General features: G+C 41.1%; 1 protein-coding gene across 4 annotated transcripts; it reads right to left on the bottom strand.

Moving 5' to 3' along the window:
• Positions 1 to 330: 330 nt before the first annotated feature.
• Positions 331 to 26,180, bottom strand: tex2 (testis expressed 2). 4 transcript variants are annotated; one of them, XM_008416772.2, is made up of 13 exons: positions 25,543 to 26,180; positions 23,397 to 23,481; positions 12,284 to 14,036; positions 11,205 to 11,405; positions 10,483 to 10,846; positions 9,591 to 9,880; positions 8,334 to 8,477; positions 8,090 to 8,189; positions 6,222 to 6,342; positions 5,299 to 5,415; positions 4,793 to 5,002; positions 4,345 to 4,465; positions 331 to 3,892 (listed from the first exon to the last, which is right to left on the bottom strand). In XM_008416772.2, the coding sequence occupies exons 3-13, from the start codon at positions 14,012 to 14,014 to the stop codon at positions 3,746 to 3,748; spliced, it is 3,546 nt and encodes a 1,181-aa protein (XP_008414994.1). In that variant the 5' UTR covers positions 14,015 to 14,036; positions 23,397 to 23,481; positions 25,543 to 26,180; the 3' UTR covers positions 331 to 3,745. The 4 variants fall into 4 exon arrangements, with proteins under 4 accessions (XP_008414994.1, XP_008414990.1, XP_008414992.1 ...); XM_008416768.2 differs by having other exon boundaries at positions 5,299 to 5,421; XM_008416770.2 differs by lacking the exon at positions 23,397 to 23,481 and having other exon boundaries at positions 5,299 to 5,421.
• Between the last annotated feature and the right edge of the window lie 27 nt (positions 26,181 to 26,207).

Genomic DNA, 26,207 nt, shown 5'->3' on the forward strand with positions numbered 1-26,207 from the left:
TTCTCAGAATAACATCATGTAATATTACACAAACATTTTAGTATTTTTTTTAACTATAAATTTGTGAAATTTCTAAAATGTCCGATAGCAAAATTATTTTTATTTGGAAGAATAAAAATACTTTTAGAAACATGCGACACAAAATGTAATTGTTTTGTGTTGACAGTGTAAGGCTGCTGAACCAGTATATCTAGTATATCTCCATAAACCAAACCACACATTTGATATTTCACTGAATCGCAAGATGTCTTGTGTTTGCATGCCTTGCTGCTCAAACATGGGTGTACATCTTGAATATCTCATCCCCTGACCCCCACAAAAAAAATAAAATCCAAATAAATTGTTTTTATTGATCCACAATAAACAGAACAGTAACATTTCTGCAATATCACAGAACAGAATAGCCTGATATCTTGGTCAATGTGCAAATGAACCGCAAAGAAAGGTGAAAAACAAAAGGCATGTCTTAACAGACTGATGGCACAAGAACAGTTCATCAACTGATGAGAGAAATGAGGTGGCTCACTATGAAGGAATGTTTGATTTATCTCAAAGGCACTTTCTGCCTCATATGCTAGCCAACACACACCTATTTGAACATAAAAATACATAAAGTCACCTCTGAAGCAGACAGGAAAAGTTCCAGGGGTTCCCAGATTATTGGTGGCGCTGCTCTTTAAGGACAAATAACAACAGCAAATAAATGAAAACAAAACTGCATTCTTTAGCTGTATGACCACAGACGACACTAAATAATATGGCTGATAATCCAGAATGCTGTTTATTTCAATAAAACTAGATTTATTACACCTAAAACTTCCAGCTCTGTGGTGCTGCTTGAGGTTTCCGTTTTCTGCTGTACAGAAAGAGTCTCACTCTGCGATTCATCCTCATTTTCAATTGCAGTTGTTGAAACACTATATGTGCGTCACCTCAACGAAAGCAGAAAGTTGTTAACAGATTGCTTTATTTCACACCTTCTATATTCCCTTAGGCAATAGAAGTAGAAAATTATTACTTTTAGTCAACTCTGGATGTAGCTTTAAACATGTTGCTCAGAAACACGTTTTTAGAGAAAGTGTTTCCTGGGAGAGCTGAGGAGTTCCTTTTATTTATACATTCAAGATATCAACAGAGGTTGAGCCATTTTGTTTGCCTCATTTCCTACAACCAGCCCATTTTAGCTCGAATGTCTGTCCCACAGTACAACGCACACATGCTGTATGACAGCATAGTTGCCATGATGGATTTTAATGGACCACCTGTCTACTATAGAACCATTTATAAACCCATTTATAAACCCTGGATTAGTTTGCATATTTGCACCAGGCAGCAATGTGGTTTACTGATAAAAGAATGGTATGAAAAGTGCAGTGGATCTAAGAATGTTCATACCCCTGTTGGGGTTTGTGATGTTAAAAAAATAAAAAAGGGAATCGTCTCCAAACTTTTTCCTTCAACGTGATATTATGTGCAATTTCACTGAAACAAACTAATGACTCTGGGGCAAAATTAGCCATTTAAAAACAGTGCAATTACTTGGTTGTAAAAGTGTGCAGACCCTGAAACTAATACCTTTTTTATGCAACTTGATTTATGGTATGGGAAACCAACCAGACAGCTAATGCAATTTTATCTGAAGAAAAAGTAGCTCCAGTGCATATTACTGGTTAATTAGTTTATATGGCTTGTTGTTTGTGCCAACAAACACCTTGAAATCAAGGCCCTAAATTCAAAATTCAGGTTTCACCAGATCACAACACGTTCACCTACAAAGGTTTATGGAGAATTTTTAAGTTCATAGGGAGGACACAACTAGTACTGGGTTGAACACTTTTGCAACCAGGTTTTAGCACCTTTTTTAYCTCTTTTGAAAATCATTCAAAAGATTTGAATGAATTTCAGCTGAATTGTACAAGATAAACGTTGCATAAAAGGTGGAATATTTTTTGTATTGCAAAATCTTACACCTTTGCAATCCACTGTATGCTTGATAGGTGATTGGGTCTAAGCAAACTCCTCAAATGGGGATTTAAAAAAAAAATTACCCTTTGTCTTCATCAGTGGCCACAGTTCTAGCTAATCCTCATAATAGTAACAATAAGACACTCATCATTTAGCAACTTCACAGAAAAAGTTAACACTGTCCAACAATCATGTTAGGTACAGCTACACATCACAGGTTATATGGTTCCTCTTTCTGACTCAGGATGGCTTTTTTGTGTTACAGTATCCTCCACACTTACTGGTAAGGATGTAAAAAGAATTGCACCTTTTATTGCAGTAGAACATCTCTCTGGGAAATTTTTTTTTTTAATTTGGGTACATTGTTTGGGATGTGGGGGCAACACTTCTTTACTTTTCTTCCATTAACAATTTGCACAACCTTGATCTTCACCTATAACTTTACCGTCCATTTTTAGTTTTCTGGCAGGGCAGTCCAGATTTCTATAGAAAATCTCTTAGCATTTCCAGTAGAAGGGAAACAGACCCACAGTGTCACATATCCACTCTTGCATAAGAGTGGGCATGAAATGCATTTTAAGATATTCATATTTTGTGTCATGCAAAACCCTCATGAAGTGTTTGCAAAAAATAAAATAAAATCTTATTAGACCTAGCACATAACTCCACATATGTGCTATATAAGTATACATAACTATGTATACTATGACAGGACAGAAAAAGCTTCTGCCCTGCAGTCCTTGAAACAACTGGTTGTTGACATCTGCGTGGGGTCTACTGGTTGGTACAAAGTCTTTGTAATCCCAAAATGTCATAATTTGTTGCCCTGGTTGAAGGGAGTTGGTACATCATAAGACATTTTCTTTCCCTCCCTTCCAATCCTACTCACTGTGCTGTGGCAAGAAATGGAAGATCATCATCATCCATTCTCATCTGTCACACTTACTGTTGTCTCAAAAATTTAAATATTGCCCTCATTGTAGATACTGACAAATTAAGCAGAATTGCATGTCTTTAGTTATGCAGAGAAACACATTCCTGTCACATACGTTAATGAGATGCTTTCTTGTCTTTCCCATTTTGAAAAGCACTTCAAATATATATTCTTTTTTATGTATTACAGAGAAAACAGAAGTCTCGTCATACTTACCAAATGTTTCTAAATGGTGATCAACCTTTAAAAGTAAAATGTAAGGTGAAAAAAAGAATGTCAGTTACTTTTTTTAAAGGAAGTGTCAAAAATTGTAGCACCAATTATTTAGATTTTTTTTTATTCATTTTTTTTGCCTTGTCCAATAAATGCGTTCAAATTAAGGGTTGGATTTTTCTGGAGGTTTTCAGCATGGTATTATGTAACTGTGGTAATAGATAAATGGCATTATTGTGAGGTTTTTGCTCAGTTTACTTGACATTCCAGTAATTGTGGAGGTTGCTGTATTTTAGCTTGACCCATGAACCCTGCTTCATCAAACTGAACAAATACAGAATGTCAGATAAATAGACCAAAGAAGTGTAGTCAGATGGTAACAGTGTCACATTCTCCTTCTATTCTCCAGCTTTCATTTAAAAATAAGAGAACTCATCATCCTGCTTTTCAGTTTTTTTGGATGATTTTTTTTTTTACTGTTACCCATCTATTGAAACAGTAGCATTGAAAAACAAAGAAAATAACCGTAGCGCTGGCCAGGGCTGCAGCTGCACCTTTAGTTCCCAAAAGATGTTTTGGGCGTCCTGTATCATCGTGTCATAAAATGCCTGCTGCCCCACATTTGAACACCTCTCACACATCAGAGAGCTCAGACTCTTCCGGCTCTGGATCCTTCAAGTCATCGTTTGTCACAGTCAAGTTGGCATTTGAGCGCATATCCATGGCAGAGTGCATTATGGGTAGCCAAATGTCATCCATGTTTGGCATCACAAATATTTTCTGCAGGAGACAAAAGAGGGTTAGCTAACAAAAAGAAAAGTTAATTTTCAAATCCCGCTTTGTCTCTAAAACACAATGAGCACTAAAGTTAGGAGGTTTATATATATATATATATATAAAACCAGATACTCATCCACAACAGACAACCATGTGCAGCACAGTGCTATATTTTTCTGGTGCCCTGATTGAAGGGGGTTGTACATAATAACAGCCCTAGAATAGTCAGGCAGAGGTAAATGTAGACGTGTGGTGAATATAACAGAGACCCTTAGCAGTTTGCATTCACATACCAGGCATATCATTAATCTGGCTGCGATTATTGGTAAAGAGTCAAGACAGACAGAGACAGTTTTTAAATGCTCCTAGAAAGCAAAAAATTCTCATCTAAATATTCCAGGAGCTGTTCTTTTTACCCTTGTGAACTAAACAACTGAAAATTGAGTTTTGATTACCTGGAACTCCTGATCCAACTTCTTCTCGATCCACTCCGTCACATGAACCAGAGTGACTTCTCTCTCGCCCAGTTTGGGTCGCGCTTTCAGCTCCAGATGGGGAGGACTCCGAAAACCGTACCTGAAGATCAAGAGGACATATTTTTATTGCCACAAGTTGTTAAAAAGTTCAGGTTACAAGATCTTTGACTGACTTTTCATATCTATTGATATAATCCCAATAAAATRCTTRATGCATTTTATTGGGATTGTATGACTAACAGAGTGGTGCAGAATACTGAATTGGATCAAAAACAATGCTGCTGTTGTTACAGTAACATTCATATTTTGTGAAAGTATGCATGCCTACAGGTGTCCAGCAGAGGGCACACCGTTATGCTCTTAAGCCAGGACTCCCACTCAATCCCAGCYCACAATAACCCATTTTTTGGTGTGCTCCTGAACGTACCATATCCTGTCCGTAGGGGGAGGTGGGATGTTGACAGCAAGCGTCCCCCTGCACTCTTGCACCTCCACAGTGAGCAAGAGGGGTGTGTTAGACACCTCCTCCATCTTCTTCTTGATAAACTCGGTCTCGGTTGCCTTTTGGAAGTACTTGGACTTTGCTATCTTGTCCACAAAGCGCATGATCTTGCTGGGTCTGTGGCCTCCTACGTAGCTACAAGGGCAGAGGATAGATAGATAGAGAGAAGACGAAGGGGGGGGGGAAGGTTTAGAAAAGGAGTGAGTCAGGTTCATCATTTATTCATAACAGCATCTCCTGCTACTCAGCACCCACGATGGTGATGGGGAGGGGAGTGGGTGATGCATTAAATCAGCAGCAAGCCTTCAAACTTGTGGGAATGAGTGGGTGAATGGACCTGGAGTGCTTTAAAACATCACCGTTGACTTAAATCTGAGCAGTTTTTAATTCAGATTTGTGTCCATGTCTCCCRTAAAGAGACACTTGCTCACCCCTCTGATGCAGGCAGACTGGGTTTGTCACTGAGCAGTTCAGGGGGATCCTCCTCATCTGATGAGCCAGCACTGGATGACTCCTCATCGCTGTCGGCCAGACAGTACGTCCGTGGCCTGGACCTGTCGCGGGAACACAAACATACAGTGACTGTTTGAAGGTCAGACCATGATAGTTTCACACAAAACAGCTTTGGACATGCCCCACTTCTGTTTAATGAACTGCAACTAAAATAAATCCCTAGCGGTAAAACTCCACTGATCCAAAGTAATAATCCAAAATGTCCAGTGCAAAAAAACAAAATCAACACAAAAAAACAATATAGTTTCGTTGACAGGCAGTTGTAGGCATCCATTCCCAAACTCACCATTCATTGGACAAATCCATGAGTGTAGGCGTCCGAAAGAGGGRATTAGTGCAGAGAGAGGAGGAGGAGGAGGATGAAGAGTCAACACCAAAAAGGTAGGAACGGTGAAAAACACACAACAGCTAATATGGTCCTACTGTATGTGCAGATCTGCTGAGTTAGCATCCAGTTTGTTTAGGGCTTGGACTTGTTTCAATGGTAACTTTATTTTTGTCACTTCTCCATAAAGACAACATTTGTAGAGTGCACATATAATAGTTGCTAATGTGCAATAGCTTTATTGCACATTAGCTCTGGGTCTCAGTCATTTGGCTGTCTTCTGAATGCAATTGATTGCAAAAACATTATATTGAAAGGAGGACAAATGTATGTAAATGCAAAAGTTTCTAGACTTTTTTGTGTAAATTGAGTAAAAGTAAACAAATTTGTTCCATCTCACAATATACTTSACTTAAATTGTCACATATAATGCCAGTAAAACGCATTGAAATTAGTGGTTGGAATGTGCCATGGTCTCTTAAAGTTAAAAGTTAAAATTGTAAGTAAAACTCTCACCATTCTTTGCCATGATCCCCAAGTCCTTCGCCTTCTTTCCCCAGGCGGGCCAGGTTCAGCTTGGTTTCTAGTGTCATGAGGAAGGAGCCTGTATAGGAGACTTCCAGATCAAACCAAAGTCCTGGAAGGAGAGTGAAGGAAAATACAGATAACTATCAAGTGTTTGCTAGATGCAGAAARCTTTACAGTTGTCACTCATTAAAATAAGAGAGACTCTGATATGTAATTTCTGTAAGGCCTTTAATAGATAAAGGGAAGAATCTTCCTGTTTTTTGTTTTCTCAGCCTTGCAGATAGTGCGGAAATAAGGTTTAGATGAAAGCAAGTCATTCAGATTACACTGTCAGCATTTATGTTGCTTCTCTTAACTRAGCTCAACAAAACCAGAATATTTTTAACATTTGCTAACAATAATCCTGTGTGCCCTGGTACTTAAAAACTCAATTTCTTGCTCATAACTGTGGCTAAGGGTGGCAGGAGGAGTCAGCATTTCAGTGAAGGATCAAGGGATCCACGATGTGAAGTTTAATTACTGTGGCTTTATATTGCACAGCACACAAACAGGCAGGACTGCAGTGGAGGCAGGATGTCTTAATCCACTAAGATGAAAAGTAAAAAAAAAAAAAAAAAACATATCTACATTGCATTATGAGATGTTCAATCTTAAACTTTTCTACATTTTGTCACATTACAATCACAAATTTTAATGCTTTTTGTATTTTGTGAGACGGAATAAACACATATGAGTGCACAAATACACTTCTAATACTGTATGTGTTCTAGCCCATTTACTCTCTTATCCTTAAATCTAACCTGATGCAGCCAGTTTAAGACTAGTTAATGAAGGATGACGCAAGTGTAATTTTACATCAGCATAAATTCAGATCGTCTGGGAAGGCCTCTGAAGTTGTTGTTTTTTTTATAGAACAGCAGTGAACAARCATCTTGAGGACCAATGAACTCAGCMGACATGGCAGTAGGAAAATTGTGGAGAAGTTTAAAGCAGGGCTAAGTAATAAAATGATATCACAAGCACAAAACATCTCACAAAAGACTGCTCCTGAAAAAGAAAAGAGTTATCAAGCCATAGCTGTCCACCTACACTAATGGACAAGGCAAAGAGAGCATTAATCATAGAAGCAGTTAAGAGGCCCATGATTATTCTACAAAAGATACAGAGCGCTACAGCACAGGTAATAAAATCTGTTGACAGGACAACTATTGGTCACACAAAACCTGGCTTTTATAAGAGAGACAAGAAGTAAACAATTGTTGAAAGATGTAGGAAGTGCCATTTGTAGTTTTACCACGTCATGGTGATGAACGTGTGAAAGATGTTCTATGTGCCATGTGTGGGGACAAACTACAATTGTAGTAGACCTTTAACACACCCTCACCATGCTGAAACATGGTGGTGGTAGTATCATGATGTGGCATGTTACAACACCTCCTAAACTTCCCCACATAGGACAGGAAGTTGGTCAACGTTGGTTGGTAAAGATGGATGGACACAAATACAGGGGAATATTGAAAATTAAATAAGTTACAACTACAATGGAATAACTATTGCATGGTTTAAATCAAAGCACATTCCTGTGTTACAGTGGCCCAGTCAAAGTCCAGACCTAAAACCAATAGAGAAGCAAGAACAACCTAAGCTGTAGGGTAGAAACATCAATAAAAAGAATTGCAGGAAATTGCAGAAAAAAGTTGTTCTATAACACATCATCTCTAGAGTGCAGAATACAAAGGCAARCCACACTTTTCAAGTGTACAGTAGATAAATAATTTAAAACCCACATGTCCGGTTTCTTCTTCCTCACATGTCCGAACTACTTACTGTAGTCACAAAAATAACATAACCCCTACCTTGGTGGTCCACTGAGGGTTTGGAGGCACGGAGGATCTTAGGAACTGAGAATCCCATATCCAGCTCCGTCAAAGTCAGCTCATTCATTACATATGGCAGCTGAAGCACACAGGGGTCAAATTAGGAGATTAAGAGGTGAAAACCAGACATTAACACAATTTATAGTCACACAACTGCTTGTAGAGTTTTCATATGAATTGCTTCTGCTTGTTGTAATTTATGTGGACTTGTGGCACGACTCACTCTGATTTTACTGAGCTTCATTTGGATCTTTTTGGAGACAACATCGGCCCAGTACTTCTCTCGCAGGAAGTCCCAGAATATCCTCCCCAGAAAGGCGTTGACCCAGGCCTCTGGCTCTGCAGCCTCCTCTGAACTCCTGGGTAACTGAAGGACATGCACACATCAGCTTTCGTCTTGTTAACACAAGGTTGCCAGCACATCATCATTCTCCTCCATGGAGACAGTACCAGACTCRGCTGCCTGGCTACCTCTGCAGTTTCTGCATGCAACCCAGCTCCACCTTATCAAACTGCATCTGATCATGTCTTTGTTTGTTGTTGCTTCTCTGCTGCAGATCCCCCTGCCTCAGGCCCTCTATGTTGTGTGTGAAAGGGCAGATAGCTCTCTAAAATGGCCATATGGTTGAATTTAAAAGGGTTAAACATACCATGTGGATGTATAACAAACAACCTAAGGCATCAAGCAGCAACAGACAGCACCTTTGAGCAGTGAAGTGACCCTGCTAACCATTCTGATAACCCTGCCACCCTCCGTTTCCAGCGTGCTCATGGAAAATGTTAGTGACTTGTTTCCAAGAAAATATGTGAAACAATGATAGTAGTATATCGTTTAAAACTTATAAAGATGAGCATAACAAAAGAAGTTCCCTTTGGTAGTTAAACATGCCACTAGAAGAATGTGTTCAGGGTGCAGCTAAACATAATTTTGTTTGAGAGCTTGTCCTGTTTTCAAACAGTGATGTCCTGGATGAGAAGYCACATTGCCCATAAACCATCACTACCCAAAAAASACTTTCTGCAAAACAACAAAAACTGAGTCAAAAATTCACCTTCCAGGAGGATAATAAGCCTGAAATACAACTGGAGCTACCATCAAATGGGCTTGTTTATAGAATGCATTAGAATGACCTAGTAAAAGTCAAATCTTAAATCCATTTTGTAATCCATGGCAAGACATGGACAACTGCTGTTCAGAGTTTCAGTCTACAAGCTAACTCCAAACCTGACTGAATTTGAGCAAAAAAGATGAGACAGAATTTCCAACTCTACGTGTSCAGAAAATGTGGAATAGTTCAAGGGTTRTCAAGAGTTTTGCAAAGCTCTGCATTTCACTCTAACTTATTTAGAGCAAAATGTCAAWGCAGGATATCAATACTATAAAAGCTGGACACACTCGGAACCCCATTGTCTACTTGTGGCCAGGCCCCGAGCAGATGTTCTCACTAGGCATTTTAATCTTCACATGAACCCATCATACCTTTTTGGTAGCTTTAGGGCTGCTCTCAGGGGTGTGCCCGGGGCTGTCGGCAGCTGTCGGGCTTCCGGGCGGCGCCTGGGGGTTAACGTATTTGGCCATGTAGATGTTATAGTCCAACAGCATCTTCTGCTTCATCCCCCCAGCTGAGCCACCGGAGAGAGAGGCGGGGGTCTCTCTGTGCCGAGGCTGAGACAGCTCCTCCTGGCTTCCCCTGCTGCTGCCCCTGCTGTCAGCCTCCGGGCCTCCGCCCGACTGGATGCTGCCACTGCGGCTGTGAGCGGACAAGAAGGCTGGAARAGGCGGAAGGAAAAAGTGGAATGTAATGGAAACATAGGAAGCAGAGAACTGTGATACAAATTATGCATCAGGAAGAATTAGTCCTTCATTCATCATTAATTTCTTAAAGATTGTGAGAAAGCCTGACTGATTAGCATCTCTTTTGTATTCSTTATTCACAATGCACTGCAGCACAATATTAGCATAATTTATTTATATTACCCCAGAATCAGCATGTATTTAAATMATTTACAGTAATTGAGTCCAACTTGTTCTGYTTACATCACTGGACYCAGGAATGCYATGTTTCTTTTTTGTATGAGGTTTTATCCTTAAAGGCTTATATCTCACTGAGGAAACCAATGCTATAATATGCTACTCCCCTGTGCATGTAATCCTGCTGACCCATTCACACTCTGCTGTTCGCTCAGTTCAGGGGATTGGTGGTCCCTAAGCTGAGGCTTACACACAGATCTGATTGCAGTGCAGTTACATGCTCAAAATAATGGTGATTCTTACTGTGGGAAGTGCTTTGGAGAAAGATGGATAATCTAAAATACTTCACTGTGCATGTCATGCATACACCTCGAGAGCTGTGACCGTGAAGTCATCTCACCACTCTTGCAGATGCCAGACAGGCTGCCACCTCTCCCCTCCGACTTCATGTGGGATGCCTGAAGAAACCTCTGAAACCATTCCTCCTTTTCCCGACCGGTCCTCCCAAACAAGTAGATTGTCAGATCCCCTCCTCCAGCGGTCGGCCTTCTCTGCTCCTCYGCTGAAGTGCAAACTTCTGCTTTTTCAGCTTTGTCCGTTCGTTCGAGCTTCTCACACAGTCCAGTGGTTCTCTCGTCCCCAGCTTCAGATCTTTCTCCCTCTGCTTTTGACATAAAGTCCTCCTGTTTGGCCAGTTCAATGCAAATGGGATACTTCTTGTTCCAAACCCTCTTCCTAGCCAAACTCTGGGGCATCAGGTAGATCTGTTGAGTCGGGAGTGAAATGATTTAAACATACAAGTTTAAGATWTTTTTGGGCAGTTGAATGCCCATTCTTTATAGTCTCAAGTTTTTGCATACAGGTAGCGTTCCCATGATGAACTGGGTCTTTTTATGTCCCCGTCTGATATTTAAGTTAAATTAAAGTTTCTGTAGGATTATCTGGGTCAGCGTCAACTAATGACTAATGTTTTCACTTTTGAATGTAATCCAACACAGAAACAAATTGGGCAATAAATATTTCATGTCTTCTTGCATGCAGACTCATGTTTTCAATCATTAAAAAAAATAAATAAATAAAACCTATTTCAATAAATAGCATACGCCTCCATAAGCACCTCACCCTGCTGTCGGTCAGATCGTAGATCTTCTGACTAATGTAGGTGACGTCAGGTTTAGGCTCGTTGTGTGCGGCACGGCGGGAGATGTTCCTGTTGGGCTTGGAAAGACGCAGAACAGAACCCTCCAAGCGGACGTAAACAGAGTGGGTCAAGGTGGCGTGGTACATCTCTGGGTCGTAGCTCTGGATCTCATTCATCCAGCCCTGCAGGTTACAGCATGAGAAGGTTGCTATAACAACCGATACTGGAAACGGCTACAAACAGAAAGACATTCTTGTAGGTGCAAGACATGAAATTCCCTGCTACAAAATCAGAACAGATTTTTTTTTATGCCACATAATATAAAAATATTGTCATAATAGTTATTCAGGCTTGGAAGAAAAATAAAAGAGAAACTTTATTCTTACAATACAATACAATTTGATTCTTAGATTACCACTAAGAATAATWAAAAAAAAGAGATATGAAGCAAACCTTATTTATTTAAAACATCAGAAGGGATGTTGGTACTTTGCAAGACAATGGCAAGGAAAAGTGTAAAAATTCAAAAATTTGAGCTACTGAGGAATTGCAGTTAATCCTGCTATGAATTCTGTGGGCAATCACCACACCAAATGCCCAGAAACTGTAGATCAACATCCAATTAAACCAAGATTTTACATAATAGCACAAGGATTAATTCAAATGTGCTGCACTGAACAAACTGTTCGGGACAGCAAGAGTCACTACTGATAAAAACATTTTTTATCCACAGTTGAAATAATTTTTCATCTAAACAGATCTGAGCTTAGCTATGCAAACATCTGAAAGCTTACGCAGCAAGATTTTATCCTAAAACTGTCTTGAAATGCTGCTGGGTATCTAAATGGGTATCTAAAATACCCATTTACATGTCACTGAATGGGTATCTGTTGGTAAAACTCTACTTCCTTGGTAGTTACACTCAAAGCAGAGACAAGACGATCTTCTAAAATCCCTGCCTAGACAAATCCTTCAAAGCACTATTTTAATTTTCATATGATGTCCCTTTGATTATTTSGTTGCCCCTATCTGACTCTGTGGTGCTTTGTTTGACTCTCACCTTGAATATTCCTGGTTCTTTCACATTCAGAACATTTCGCTGGTCTTTCCTCCATCTCCTTGTTCTGGTCCCTGATGAGGAGCATCGAGGAGCAGACAGCCAAAGGACCAGCAGGGCCAGCATGAACCCAGCTACTATCCCATGTAACACAGAACATACACATGGAGGCACTGGAAGGACTAAGTACAAATACAACAACTGTGTTAAGAAGATGAGGCCAGTCACAGGCACATTCTCCATTTCATCCACCAGCCCTTCATCTTCTGCATCCAGTTCACTACCCAAACCAGTGCTACCAGTATGAGGCTGCTGAGACATGGATCGTTCACCATCTGGTGTCTCTGTATCTGTACACAGCTCGAAATCCTCGCTGTACAGTTCACAGAAGTCCTCATCTTCCTGTCGAGCGACCAGAGCTGACATGGAGCAGCGTCCCAGAGTGAGAGATGGAGACCTGTGGAGAGTAGATGACGAGGCCTGGGTGAGAGCTGGTGCAAGAGACAGTGATGGGAAAGAGAAAAAAGACGACTCKGGGCCCTTTTCCGTAGGAGTCTCCTCCYCTTCTTCCCCTTCGGCCCCCTCTTCTTTGATGCTATAGTTGTTGTTAGCTTCTGTATGTCCGTTTACCGCAGTGACACCACTGAGCTCCGACGCACTGGAGGAGAGCGACTTGGCCCGATGAGCTGCACTCCCAGYAGGCCCCACACTGGACTCATCCCCAATAATTTTACTAAAAAGCTGCAAGGGATCTGACATCACCTCTGACAACCGCCTCTTGGTGTCTTCTATCCTGGCCTCGACCTCCTGGACCTTAAAAAAAGATCTCCCATCTGGGGACATAATAGGCGAAGAAGGTGCCGTTTTGGAGTCTCCGCCTGCTTGTGTGACCGCGACAGGACAGGAAGACAAACGAGGCTGGGAGAACTGCTTGAAAAGCTGCATGTTGCGAGGCGGAGTGCGGTGGGTTGGCTGCGTTTGCTGGTGGTGAGAATGGTGCTGAAGAGGCCCTTCGTGATGTTCGCCCTTTGAAGTGTCCGTGGAGAGGGACTTAACAAAAGATTTCATTAAGTGTCTGTGTCTGGCATGTGGGGGTACGACAGTAGCAATTACAGGAGCAGTTTCTCGAGAGTCGACATCATTTGACAAAGATCTAACAAGGCTGAGAAAAGGCTTGGAAGAGGAAAGGGCTGTAGACTTACAAGGGGAAGAAGAAGTGGAACTAATCAAAGGGGGTTGGGCTGGTCGATCGGATGCCCAGGAGGAGCTGGCAGGAGAAGTGGAGCTCAGGTGGGAGTGAGTTRAAACAGGGTTAACAGTCATTGCAAGAGACGGCGTGTGTGGATGCAAGTCCAATGGCTGCGGAGGAAGGATGGCAGCTGAAACGGGCATTAGAGATCCAGAGAAGGTCTCCGCATCAGCGGACTCCAGCCCTAGCTCCTCTTTTGCCTCCAAGCCTTTGGCAACAGATTGGCCATCAGTCCCTGTGCTTTGGCTTTGGGGTCCTGCAGCACCATCGAGAACAGTTTTAGCAGCAGCACATTCAACAGATAACCCATAGAGTTCCTCTTCCTCATCCTCCTCCTCCTTTCCCAGAGCGGAGAAGTGGATGGTGATAGTGTCACGAGAGTGGGAGCGCTGCACCTGTAATTTGGGTCCTGGTGCATGACGTAGAGGAGGAGTGTCAGCGTGCTGGCCACTTCCCTTTCTGTTGTTRCCCTGGCTGCTCATCATCACCCTCCACAGGGCTTACAGCCTGGAAGAGACATAGGGAGATAGCAACTGTTGAGCACAAAAAACAGCTTCAAATATGAATAAAAGTAAGGAGCATTGAGAAGTTATGGTGGATGTGGTAAGATCCCTAGAGAAAAGTCCTTGAGCTCTCTTCATCCTAATATGATTGGACTGGACAAGTATGTCCGTGTTCCCCGACCCATTAGCCCTCATTATGTAAATATGAAGCTGACAGGCTGGCTCCGTATGGGGTGTTGCATGTAAGGTTACACAGTACAAAGAAATTAACAGCATTATTTTTGGTTTATTTAAACTGTCAAAAAAAATGCAGGAGTTCATTTTTCAAAGTCATATGTTTGACATGTTCTTCATAATTCACAAGTTAAATATTTAGCTTTCAAATTAAATATTTAGTTAGGAAGCATAATGTTTAGCTTCAAACTAAAAGTTTAAGTCTGAGCTAAATATTACTTTAAAACTAAATGTAATGTTTAAATATTTTCCAAATTAAACATTTAATTTTCAAGCTAAATATTTAGCTCATAAAATATTTAGGTTCATTTAGCAAGAATGCAAATTAGCTTGCCGATAAGCGGAAGTGGAACGTCAAAATAAAAGCTGAGTTTTGCGGACCCCTGTATAAACTCCGCTACTGKCTGGAAGGCTTCAGTAGTTCAAGTAAGTTTTWAAAAATATAATCAATTATTTACCTCTTGACATGTCCGACATGTTAGTTGAAAGCATAGGGCGTGTCTCTTTATCGGACATGCAGACGTTTATTGAAACAACAGTTGTTGCTTTTGTTTCAGTAGCGACAGCTTCCGCATCAACAGCTGCCAATGTGATGAAGTCAACCAGAACACTTCCGGTTCATGTTCGCTTCACCCTCTTCCCAGCTGCTTTAGAGCTGCCAACAACGGTTTTACACCAAGAAGTATATCGTTTTATTCCATATAAATTTTGATTGATGAATGAGTACTAGGTGGTCTTAAACTTCGATAGCCACTCTCATGCAAATTAAGCGTTTCTAATAAACGTTTCTAATCTGGTAAAACAAAAAGATTTAGGGAAAAGGGGAAACATTCAATAAAAATAAATAAATAAATAAATAAAAACAACTGTCGCACATAAGACAATTGGTTCATTCGTTGAGCCCCGACGTTTTAATTTTTAATGATCCAGAAGACAACTACAAACAAAACTAACCATAGGACATGGATGTTGCAGCAAAGTGGTTGTTCAACAGTAAAAAAGTATTTACTGAATATTCTGAGTACAGTTGGAACAAAGTCATTTATCGTGCGATGAATCTGCAAAATGAASCAGTCTGTTCATGCCATTTTATTACGTCCATTTATTTTCCCACGTCGTATAGAGTCCATCATCCTTGGTTAACATTACACATGTGCAGAAAGAGACACACACTCTGCAAACAGCCTGTGGCTTTCAGGCTTTTGGATTGAAGATAGAAATGGTTCGTAATGGAAGAAGGGGGAGGGACGGAGCACAACAACATAGCAGTTAGCTCTTGTGATTGCCTGCATTTCGGAGAAAGCCTCAGCACCCCTTGGGGGCTCTCTGGTTGGCACCGCATCTACAGAGATTGTATTTTGCCTGGGTGAAATAACAGAGCATTTGACTTTCCCAGTCAACCTTTCAACTCTATTGTGGTACAATGGGGGTTTTCTGTACGTGCGTGGTTTTATTTTGGTATGGCTTTGCTAGGGGCAGATCAGACAGAATGAAAACAAGGAAAGGGAAGATTGGCCAAGAAAAGGCCAAGGGGGGTTTGAGGAGTCATCAGAAGACCTTTCATGGACAAACCACTGAAGAGAAATTCTAAGAAAGACAAGGGGAAAAGCAATGACAGAGAGAGAGAGAGAAACAARAGAGGCAAAGATGTGTGCAAATAAAGGCCAGGGGAATAGACAGTGGAGACAAATGGGCTGGAAGACAGGGCTACAGAGATGGAGGTGGTTGTTGTGGTGTCTGACGCCTGAAGGACAATTTGAAACACGGAGAAGGTTGACAGGGTGAGCAGAGAACGACGGTTTCAAGCTTTTCTGGAGTCAAGTTCAGCAGGGCGCAGTGAAAAGACAAATGAGGCACAGCTTTGCCCACTGAATCAATGTAAATACAGGGTTCTGATGAGAAAATACCCCTTTAAGAAAGTGGATGAACACAATTTACAGCATGGACCTCAATGTTTTTGCAGATTTTTTTTTTAACTGTATTAATTTAAGACTACATATTTTGTAGTTTATATGACATCTTCTCTATAAGTATTACATACTGGCTAAAAGTACTTCTATAAAGGCCACAATCATCATTAGAAGAAAATACTCTTTATGTTTGCTGGCTCACCCACAGCTTTAGTTAGCCCGTGTTTTCAAAGCACCACTTTCATTAAAAGCTTTGCGTTTGTTTTAGCTGCCTGTGGATGAGAAGGAGACACKTGGAGAGCAGCAGAGAGGAGAAGAGACTGGCAGTGAGACAAGGCTCATCCAATTAATCAAAGCAAGCAGGGCCATTCTAATCAGCTAAAGCCAGAACCCGGGAGACGAGAGAGAAAGGGAGGGAGGTTAAAATAGCAAGGTAGAAGGATGATACACGAGACTGAAAGACTCTATAAAAGGAAGGCGACTATATGAGACACGGGTTCAAGAAGAAAAAAAAAATTGAAGAGGAGAAAATAAAGCTTTGTAAGTAGTACTTTGCAAAGTAACTGAGAAAATATCTCTATATAATATCCATTCCAATACCACTGCTAAAAATAAATTCAAAACATAATACTTACTAGTCTAGTGAAGAGAATGGGTTGCTTACTAAAGCAGAAATGGAAATGTATTTTCTATAGCAGGGTTGCTGTAGAAAATACCTGCTACTTTTATGCATTCCTTATTTAACACACCTGGATCAAATGAATGGCTCGTAACCAGGCCTCTGCAGAGCTGGGCTACTGCTGGCAAGGGAATTCAGGCTTTTAACTCAGTTMTTTTAAAGCAGGGATGCACCTAAAAGTTGCAGGATAACATGTATATGTTGTTGTMATTGTTGTGGGCAAATAGAAACGGTATATTAGAATGAAATAAGTATATTCATGAAAGAAATGTGTTAATTAGAAACTTAAKAAGTTAAAAGTCATCTCAGGATATAGTTTTTAGCAGTATTTTAGRTATTCTTTTAAAAGAACGAGTATTTTGGGAAGAATATAGTAAATAAAACATCTGATCCATACTTAAGATGGCGGTAACGCACTGCAAGTTGTTTGCCAACCACCATAAAAATAGAAGAGGAGGAAGAAGAAGAAGAAAGTTGCAGGATGGTAGCTCGTGGGGACTTGACCCTGTTTTATAGTTTGTCCAGCCATTCTGTGCACCAAAAAGGAATGAGCTCCACACTGGTGCAACTTAGAGCCTTTCCTAAAACAGTCTGTTTATTTKATCTTTTAYTGTTAAATTAACCAAATCRGTACACTGAACCTGAGAAAAGCAGCAACATGTCTGGTTTTATGTGGACCTAATGTTAGTCTCTCTTCGATGGAGACGTCTCTACTTCTACGCAAGAAAAACTAATCCATCAATCTGTTGCACATTTTCTGCTATGTTTTGAATCAGTGCTCTACTGACAAAGTTTTACTYTTAATGTTAAATGAAGCCTGCAGAGTCAAAGATGTTTATACATAATAAACTTGTCTTATGGAGATGGAGRTAAGTCTGTCACAATAACAAATTGTCCCAGAAGTTATTGTGATAAACAATTACATTGTTTGGAGATTTATTGATGAAACTGCAGGCAGATTTAAAAGGTGTAAAAGCAAAAAAGAAACACAAACGGAGATGCAACATTTTTTGCTCGATAGCAACAACTTTCTCAATCTTGCATGGCTCTTCTGTCTGTTTGGTCCGGAACAGAAATCACCAAAATCTGAACAAATCAAAGAACACATGAAAAAGAAAACAGGCTGGGAAACAACCGGAAAAAAGGGAAGTAATCATGACACAACATTCTATGCACCTGCACATTAAAGGGTAACGAGACAAAGGTGGAAAAGTCAAGAGAACAATGACAACGGCAACGTGGCAACCACAGGAAGTGAAAAAGAAGAAGAGAGACAAACTTTTTATGATGCTGCCCATCTATACAAACTCTGCAGGGCTTAAAAATAGCTTAGAGTGGCTGCTGATCTCCTGACACATCCATGCCCACACAAAGGTCTCACTACAGGAGACAAAATGTTAATAGAAAAGGCTTTTCAATTGCTTAGTGATGATAAAATATCCTCATTCAGAAAGCAAATCAACTTTTACATATTGATCAATACCAAAAATGACTGAACATTAAACCATAAAAAAGGCTACAAATATTGATTGTTTCTGAAAAGATTTTTAAATCAGTGGCCGGCACTCAGAGAACACACACACAAAAAAAACACACAATGAGACTTTTTTGTTGAGATGTTTTTCTAGAGCGGATTCTCAACTATTTTAAGAGTACGCAACACAGATGGCCTCAAGCTCAGGATTAAAGTGTCATAATTCTGGTTAAACTGGTATAATTGGGTAGCAAGAACATGTACGGTGTTTTGTAAACCCGCATTTTTCATTTCAACCACAAACTTCAATGAATTGTGTTTAGATTCGATGCTATGCACAAACACAGGGAAGAAAATGCATAATTGTGAAGTGAAAAKAATCTTTTTTTTTTTATTTTTTWTTTTTACAAAGGAAACTCTGAAAAGTGTGGCATGCGTTTGTTTTCAACCTCCCATGAGTCAACACTTTGTAAAGCAACCTGTTGCTGCAATTACAGGCGGAAGTGTTTTTGGATCATGTTTCTTCCATATGTATGAACATAAATATAAATCAAGTCTTGACACAGACTTTCAATTGGATTCAGGTCTGAACTTTGACTAGGCCATAATTACATATAACCATCCTTTGAGTTACACTATGCAATAATAATTTTTGTTCTAAGTTTAGTGATGTTTACCTGGTGAACTTGTAGCGAGATACTGTAGGATTTTATCTATGGCAGCTATGTAGCTCTATTCATCTTCCAATCAACCTTTCCCTCCCTTCCCACAGCATACTACTACCACCGCCATGCTTACTGGTGGTCATGGCATATTTAGTAGTTGTCTGTTTTCGGTCACACAAAGCATTTWGAGAGCTGGCCAAAAAAAATTCAATTATAGTCTCATTTAACAAGAGCACCKTCTTCTACATGCTTGGTGTTGTGATAAACCTCAGAAAGGAACTATGATGGATTTCTTTCAACATAGTTTTCTTCTTGCAACTAGCCCCTCCATAAAAGTAAGATTAGTGAAGTTACCATTAGTTAACTTGTCATAAAATTGCTCAGCATTTTTATTTCCCTGACCCGTCTGCTGTAATCTTTCATCTTCATAATAATGTTTGTTGATGTTGTCTAACAAACCTCTGAGGCCTTCACAGAGCAGTCTGTTTAGTGATTACCTGACTTGGGAGGGCACTTAGTATCCTGGATGTTATTTAGGGAGTTTTATGTGTGAAAATACACTGCCTGCGGTGAATCCTTCCCACATGGGAGGAAACACAGAAACCAGTCCTGACACAATCCTAAATCTGGGTTYGGTACAATGAGCTTCAGCAGGCCTCAAAGGAGCAATTTGATGGTCAGCATCCATGCTCTGAGTCATGAAGCTCCAGCAGGACAACAATAACAAACAACAAAAAAACAAACAAACAGAGATGAAGAGCACTGACAGTACTCTGCAGGATCAAGCCAGTTTTCCTTCCTCTCCAGCCGAGAATCTACCATCGTCATCACTTCAAACATCACGATGCACATGATCGGGTGGTTGCCAAGCCAACAGTGAAGCTCTTTATCTGCGTCTGCACTTATCCCTCTGCCCTCCTTTTGTTCTGTTCTCCTCACTTCATGAAAYGAGTTAGAAGATCTGCAGTGAAAGACACACAGCGTGTGTTTTTCAAACATGTTTGGATTGCAAAACAAATCCTCGATCTTAGACAAGATGGATGGAAGGAAGAGAGAGAGAAATGTTTTTACATCATTTCAGCRAATTTGGGACACACTTTCTCCAGACGACTCCCACTTTTCACTACAGTCTTGCCTGTAAACACTGAGATGAAAAGGTGCTGATTTTCATCATTAGGAGGAGCTTATTTGCTCAAGAGGCGCCAAGCGGATTTCACACCAAGCAAAAGATTTGCATTGGATAGACGCTCCGCGCCACATAACCCAGTTTGACAGTTTAGAGATCAAAACATACAAACATTCGAAGGCATTAAGAAATTTATAATCTGTGTAACTGCTGCTGATGAAACCCAAACAGCTTCAGGGTTTTGGTTTTAGATATAATCCATCCAATTACACAACACACAGAGGAACGAAGAAGGAAAAAAGAAAAACAGGAAAACATCAAACGTGTGTGGATTTACAGAATGATAAGAATAGTTAAATATGTTTTTGTCTTTAGTCCACCAACAAGTGAAGGATGGTGCTTCAGCTGAGGCTTTGTAGAACAGAAAATTAGATTTCAGATTAAGAAAATGAGGCCAAGAAAGTTTTAGCAGTAGTCTAATAAATATTTCTRTTAAGAGCCGTGATCCCAGATGTGGAGATAACTTTCATCCCTGCCACTCTGAGCAAGTTATTTGCCTGCTGAAGGTTAAGGCTTAAAAATTACCAACACAACTGTAACATCTGCATAAGCAGAAATGCAACTGTCTTCTCTCGAAGACTACACCTGGAAAATACCAAGCATTTCAGAGCAAAGTCAAGCCCCAAGTAGAAATGAGCTCAGGTTTCACACAGAAAATCTGGACACAACAATGGCCCACATATAGCTTCAATAAAAGGTTGATGAAGCAACCTGTAGATTATCTAAAGTGAAGTCCTGTGTGAGGGTGAGCAGCGAAACCTACCAGGTTTATTATAAAATGATTTTTTTTAAACTACAACAAAGCGGGCCCGTCTTCTTGAGCAACTAAAACCGTTAAACATAAATGGTGAAATAATTCATGCTAATCCTGGCCGCTTATTTCCTCAGCAGAGTAGATGACACAACACAGATGCAAAGATATCTTTCTCAAACAGTAACTTTTCAAAAATACCAGACCTCATCAGTGTTGCGTAAGGAAAATTATGAAAGAACCGAAAGCRTGCACTTCTGTACTCTTGAGTCAGGTCTCTTGAAACTTTATCCCTAAAGGTTGCGTTTTGTGTGTGGATCAAATATTTGTGCATGATCGAGCGAACTTCCTCGTTTCTATCTGATGCTGGAACTTCCTGTTGGCTGCGATAGTCGCAACAGGAGGGAAGCTCCAGCCCCTAACTGCTTCCTTTTAAGTTTCCCATTAACAACAGTCTTATGCTTAACGGCTTTGTCTTCCAGCTGCTAAAGATCCTCTGAAAGTAGAAGCGGATTATTTATATGTCATGGCTCAGAATGATTTGTTTCACATCCTGGCAAAGAGCAGTCCTCCGCTCTATATGCGTATTAGCACCAAACTAGCAGCTGTGGCACCATTAAAACTCATGGGCTGTCACTGTGACAAGCGCTGACGGATACCCCACAAGCAGCTTCATTTTGACAGTGAGAGTGCTATGAGCTGCATGCTCTGTGTATACATCCACTCATGCATTCATCCGTGGCAAAACTGTGTTGCATGACAGCTTCTTTTCAGCAAGATTTAAAAAAAACGGAAGTCAGACTGTCTGCTGTGTTTAACATCGGAGCGTAGATATATGTGTGACGGAGGGGACATGCGATATTTAGCAGCTGCAGAGCAAAACTCCCAATGTAGCTGCATTCTGACAGGTTGCATGATATGCAGCAAATGTTAGGACTCCTTCAAAAGCTGGGGTAATTTCTTCTCCTTCGCAGCTCAGACATATTTATTTTGAGACCCCTGAATCAAATCGGGTGTATCAAATTGAGTTGAAAGACAAGACCATCAGTCTAATCTGACTGACTGTTCGAGGACAGGATTATTTAGAGTAGCGTTCAAGAGGCCTCGACATGTTGGAGCTCAGCGAGATGGATGTGTCAGGAAAAACACCAAAAGGTTATTATGTGTGGCGTCTTTTTCGCTTTTGTTCAGYTTTCAAGCACTGCTACTTAGCTTAACTGAGGTTTTGTGTATCACAGTGTCAACAGCAAGGAAGGATGTGCGTCAAATATGAGGTTGACTTAAGAGCTGCCTAAACATCACAACTTTAAACGTTTTGTGAACGGTGCCCAACATTCACCCTTAACCCACCATCTCCACAGTGAAACATGGTGGCATGTGCAGGGCMACGGTGGAAGAAAACTTGATGGAGGCTAAAAAAAGATATGGGCAAAGTTTCACCTTATGGCATTACAATATTCCAAAACTTCTGATCAGACCTGCAAACCACGTCACATTCATATTTGTTAGGATGACCTAGTCAAAGTCCAGACATTAATCCAACTGAAAATCTATGGCAATATTTCAGATTTGCTCTCCATCCAGTCCAACTAACCATACTCTATCAATACCTGTATAAGAAACTGAAGCTTGTGGCTGTAATGTAGTAAAATGTGTAAAGTTCTAAGGAACAAAAGACACATTTAGACAGCCTACATGTGAATAAAGAAAATCCACAGACATTGCAATTGTCTTTAGAGAACCGTTTCTAAGAGCTGCATTCAAACCATTTCTCTTCTTTGTCCACAATGTGCCACAGTCAAACAGGAGATATAAATCTGCACCGGTAAACTTCAAATTCAACACCACGGCAGCAAATATGAAATATTCCAGCCCCGACACGYGGCTTTAAAGACGAGGTGGATGGAGMGTAGGGCTGACTGATGACTAAGAGACAGCTTGCCAAACACCCTGAGGATGAATTTAACAGCATATGAGCTGCGGCTAAAGATGAAACGCTCACTGCCCGCATCACAGAAGCCCGTAAACACAGACATGGTATAAACACAGGCAAGTCCAATCAGCTTCAGTGTCCTGCACGYCCCTAATCTACTGCTATTTCTGTGTTAACTGGACACATTTCCCAGAATCTCCCGGGTTACAGAGGCCACAACCTGCCGTCGTCGAAGCCCTTATTCAACCAACAATAGCTTATTCAAACAGTCCAGACGCCACTGTTTGTTTTTACCTTCACAGCAGTTTATCCCATCAAATACAGGAAACGCTGTTCCCTGTCAACTTGTTCCTCATCCAGAAACACGACACAGCGTGGAAACACGGAGCGACGGAGGAGAAATTAAGATGGAGAAGATTAAAGTGAGGAAAAGCAAGGCTGGTCAAGGCCGTGAATCACTTCCCACATCACCACCAACACACATGAAYGCTCAAGGTTAAAGGAGGAAAACGAGAGTGTGTCGTGTTTTTACCTTGGCGTTTTAGAGGCATTCACTCTCCTCTTGAGAGACACAATCTGCACCGACAGCCTGGCCACAGATCAGAGTGGGAATGAGCCTGAACATACAGAGAGAGAGGGGAAAAAAAAAAAAAGATAATCTGCTAAATTTGTTACTCGAGGGCAGGAAATTACATAATTAAAATATATTAGTGRCAGTGTGATCCATCTGTCTGAGATAACTGTAATTACTCTCAATCCTCATTTGCTGTGAAGGGGATTAAAAAGACGTTTGGATCGGAAACAACGAGTTACGTCTAACCCTGTACATCTAGAATGCTTCTTCTCTTGATGCGTCCTGATCAAATCTCAACCAGAAAGGKTGAAGCAACARCAATCCACTTTAAAAGATCACAAGAAGGCCTGACTGACTGAAWGGAAAATGAACAATAAACAATAAAAAGATCAGAATAACCAGAAATCTTAATTTTAATCSTAAATGAAAATATTGTTTTTACAGAAATATCAAGATGTACTGAGGGAGMCTTATCTTCACTAGGGAACCATTTGAAGTACTTTATATAATAAATGTAATTCCCTTAAATCTATTTCTGTCTGCAATTTTAAGCACGTCAGAAAACTAGAGTGATTATTTGCATTAAGGTTTCAGCCACATTCAACGGTTTTCAGCACAAATGGTTCATTTGAGGTCATGTCACAGGACTTCAGTCCTTTTTTATTCATTTATTTATTTTAAGGAATTCGTAGCTTGGTTTCCTGTTGTGGATTGAGTCCCCGTCTTGCTTCCTATTCCAAAAAGGCTGGAGTTTAATCTCTTCAGACACCACATGCACTGTAACAGGGCAGAGCACATTTCTATGTCTAAAGCAATTTAAACAACGACTGCTTCAAAAGCTTAATAAGGCTTGCTACCAGACTGGTCCCTGATTATCCAATGGAAATCAAGATTTAACTAACTTGACCTGAGAGAGCACTTGGCATGACCAAAAGACATTAACCATTTCAAATGGCGGTATTCAAGAAACCCATTTTATTCTGACGAAAAACAACTAAATGTCACCAACACAATAATCCTCACAGTGAAGCACAGTGGTGGCAGCATCATGCAGCGGAGATACTTGTCTTTGGCAGGACAGGGAAACTGGTGAGAGTTTATGGGAAGCATGATGGAGGTAAATACAAAACGATACTGAAAAAAATATATATACGTTAGTGGCTGCTAAATCCTCCATCCATCCATCCATTTTCTTGCACCCTTTTTCCCTTGGTGGGGTCGGGGGGGGGTGCTGGTGCCCATCTCCAGCCAGGTRCACCCTGGACAGGTTGCCAGTCTGTTGCAGGGCAACACAGAGACACACAGGACACACAACCATGCACACACACACTCACAACTAGGGGCAATTTGGAGAGGCCAATTAACCTGACAGTCATGTTTTTGGACTGTGGGAGGAARCCGGAGTRCCCGGTGAAGGCCCACGCGTGCACRGGGAGAACATGCAAACTCCATGCAGAGGGACCCCAGGCTGGGAATTGAACCCAGAGCCTTCTTGCTGCAAGGCAACAGCTCTACCAACTGCGCCACTGTGCAGCCCCGCTGCTAAATCCTTAAGGAAACAATTTAATGCAAAAAATTGAGAAATTTCAGACAGACAGACAGCTAGATTAAATATTTTAACATTTTGTTGTAATTAATCACACTTGTGGAAGAAGTCCCTTCTCTCTCTCTCTCTCTCCAGACCTGTACAATAAACCCACCGCTGATCTGTCCAGTGGCTGTGATTCTGTGGCCTGCTGCTCAGAGGGGAACCCAGAGGAGGAGACGGGACTGAGCAGCAGCCCTTACCGACCTGAGCAGCTCACAGTGGGCTGCGTGGGTAATGAGGAGCTCACCGAGTTCACCAGTGACACTTCCAAGAATAAACCCCTTCTCTATGGCAGCCGTGAATTATTCGGCCCCACGCCACAGAGCTAAAAAGACAGTCAGTCCATGGCTTACACTGTGCAGGCACAGAAACATGTTTCATGATGCTGGACAGCTCTGTGGTGCAGACAGGAGGACAACATCCCTGTTGATTTCTCTCCTCCTGTAATTCGGATCTATTTAAAGGTCCTCTCCCCATTACTTATTTATTGTTTGTTTTGCGTGTGATCAGTCTTACCTTCCACTTATCGCATCCCCATCCTCAGTCTGCCGCGTTGCTCAGCCTCGAGGATCCGAATCTGCGTAATGCGATGAGATTCCCCCGCTCGGAGCGCCTTCTTCTCCTCCCTGCAGCCTGCAGAGGAGAGGAGACGGAGACGGAGGGCGCTGGGCTGCTGAAGGTTGGCTGATCACACCTGGCTCCTGGTTCCGGCTTTATTAAACGCTCCACATTCAAGGGCCATGGGGCGTGTATTGTTTTGGTAAACGGGTGGGTTTGGTTGGCGCCACACCCCCCTCCTCCTCACCTTCCTTGAATGATTCTTACGGAGCGGTCGGACCGTCGGCGCACTGGCGATTCATATTTTATTGTGTTGCAGCAGCGGAGCGTGGATTGCGTCACGGSTTTGCTGCGTGCCAGTAAGACGCGGATTTCCCTCCGCTAACAAAATACGTACCCTGCGCTGTCTTTAAAAAGCAAAAATGTGGACGGTCATATTCGAAAAAGCCCCCTCCTCCCCACAAAAAAAATATGACATTTGCTTTGCTCTGAGGAGAGAGGGGAAAAAAACACAAACAAATAAACTGTGAAACGAAATCAACACGGAACACCAGCTTTCATTTTTCTCTCCGATCAGCTGACAGAATTACTGGCAGACAGACAGGAGCTGAGTCCAAGTTTGG

The sequence above is a fragment of the Poecilia reticulata genome, linkage group LG8 (genome assembly GCF_000633615.1).
Source record: "Poecilia reticulata strain Guanapo linkage group LG8, Guppy_female_1.0+MT, whole genome shotgun sequence".
Classification (NCBI taxonomy): Eukaryota; Metazoa; Chordata; class Actinopteri; order Cyprinodontiformes; family Poeciliidae; genus Poecilia; species Poecilia reticulata.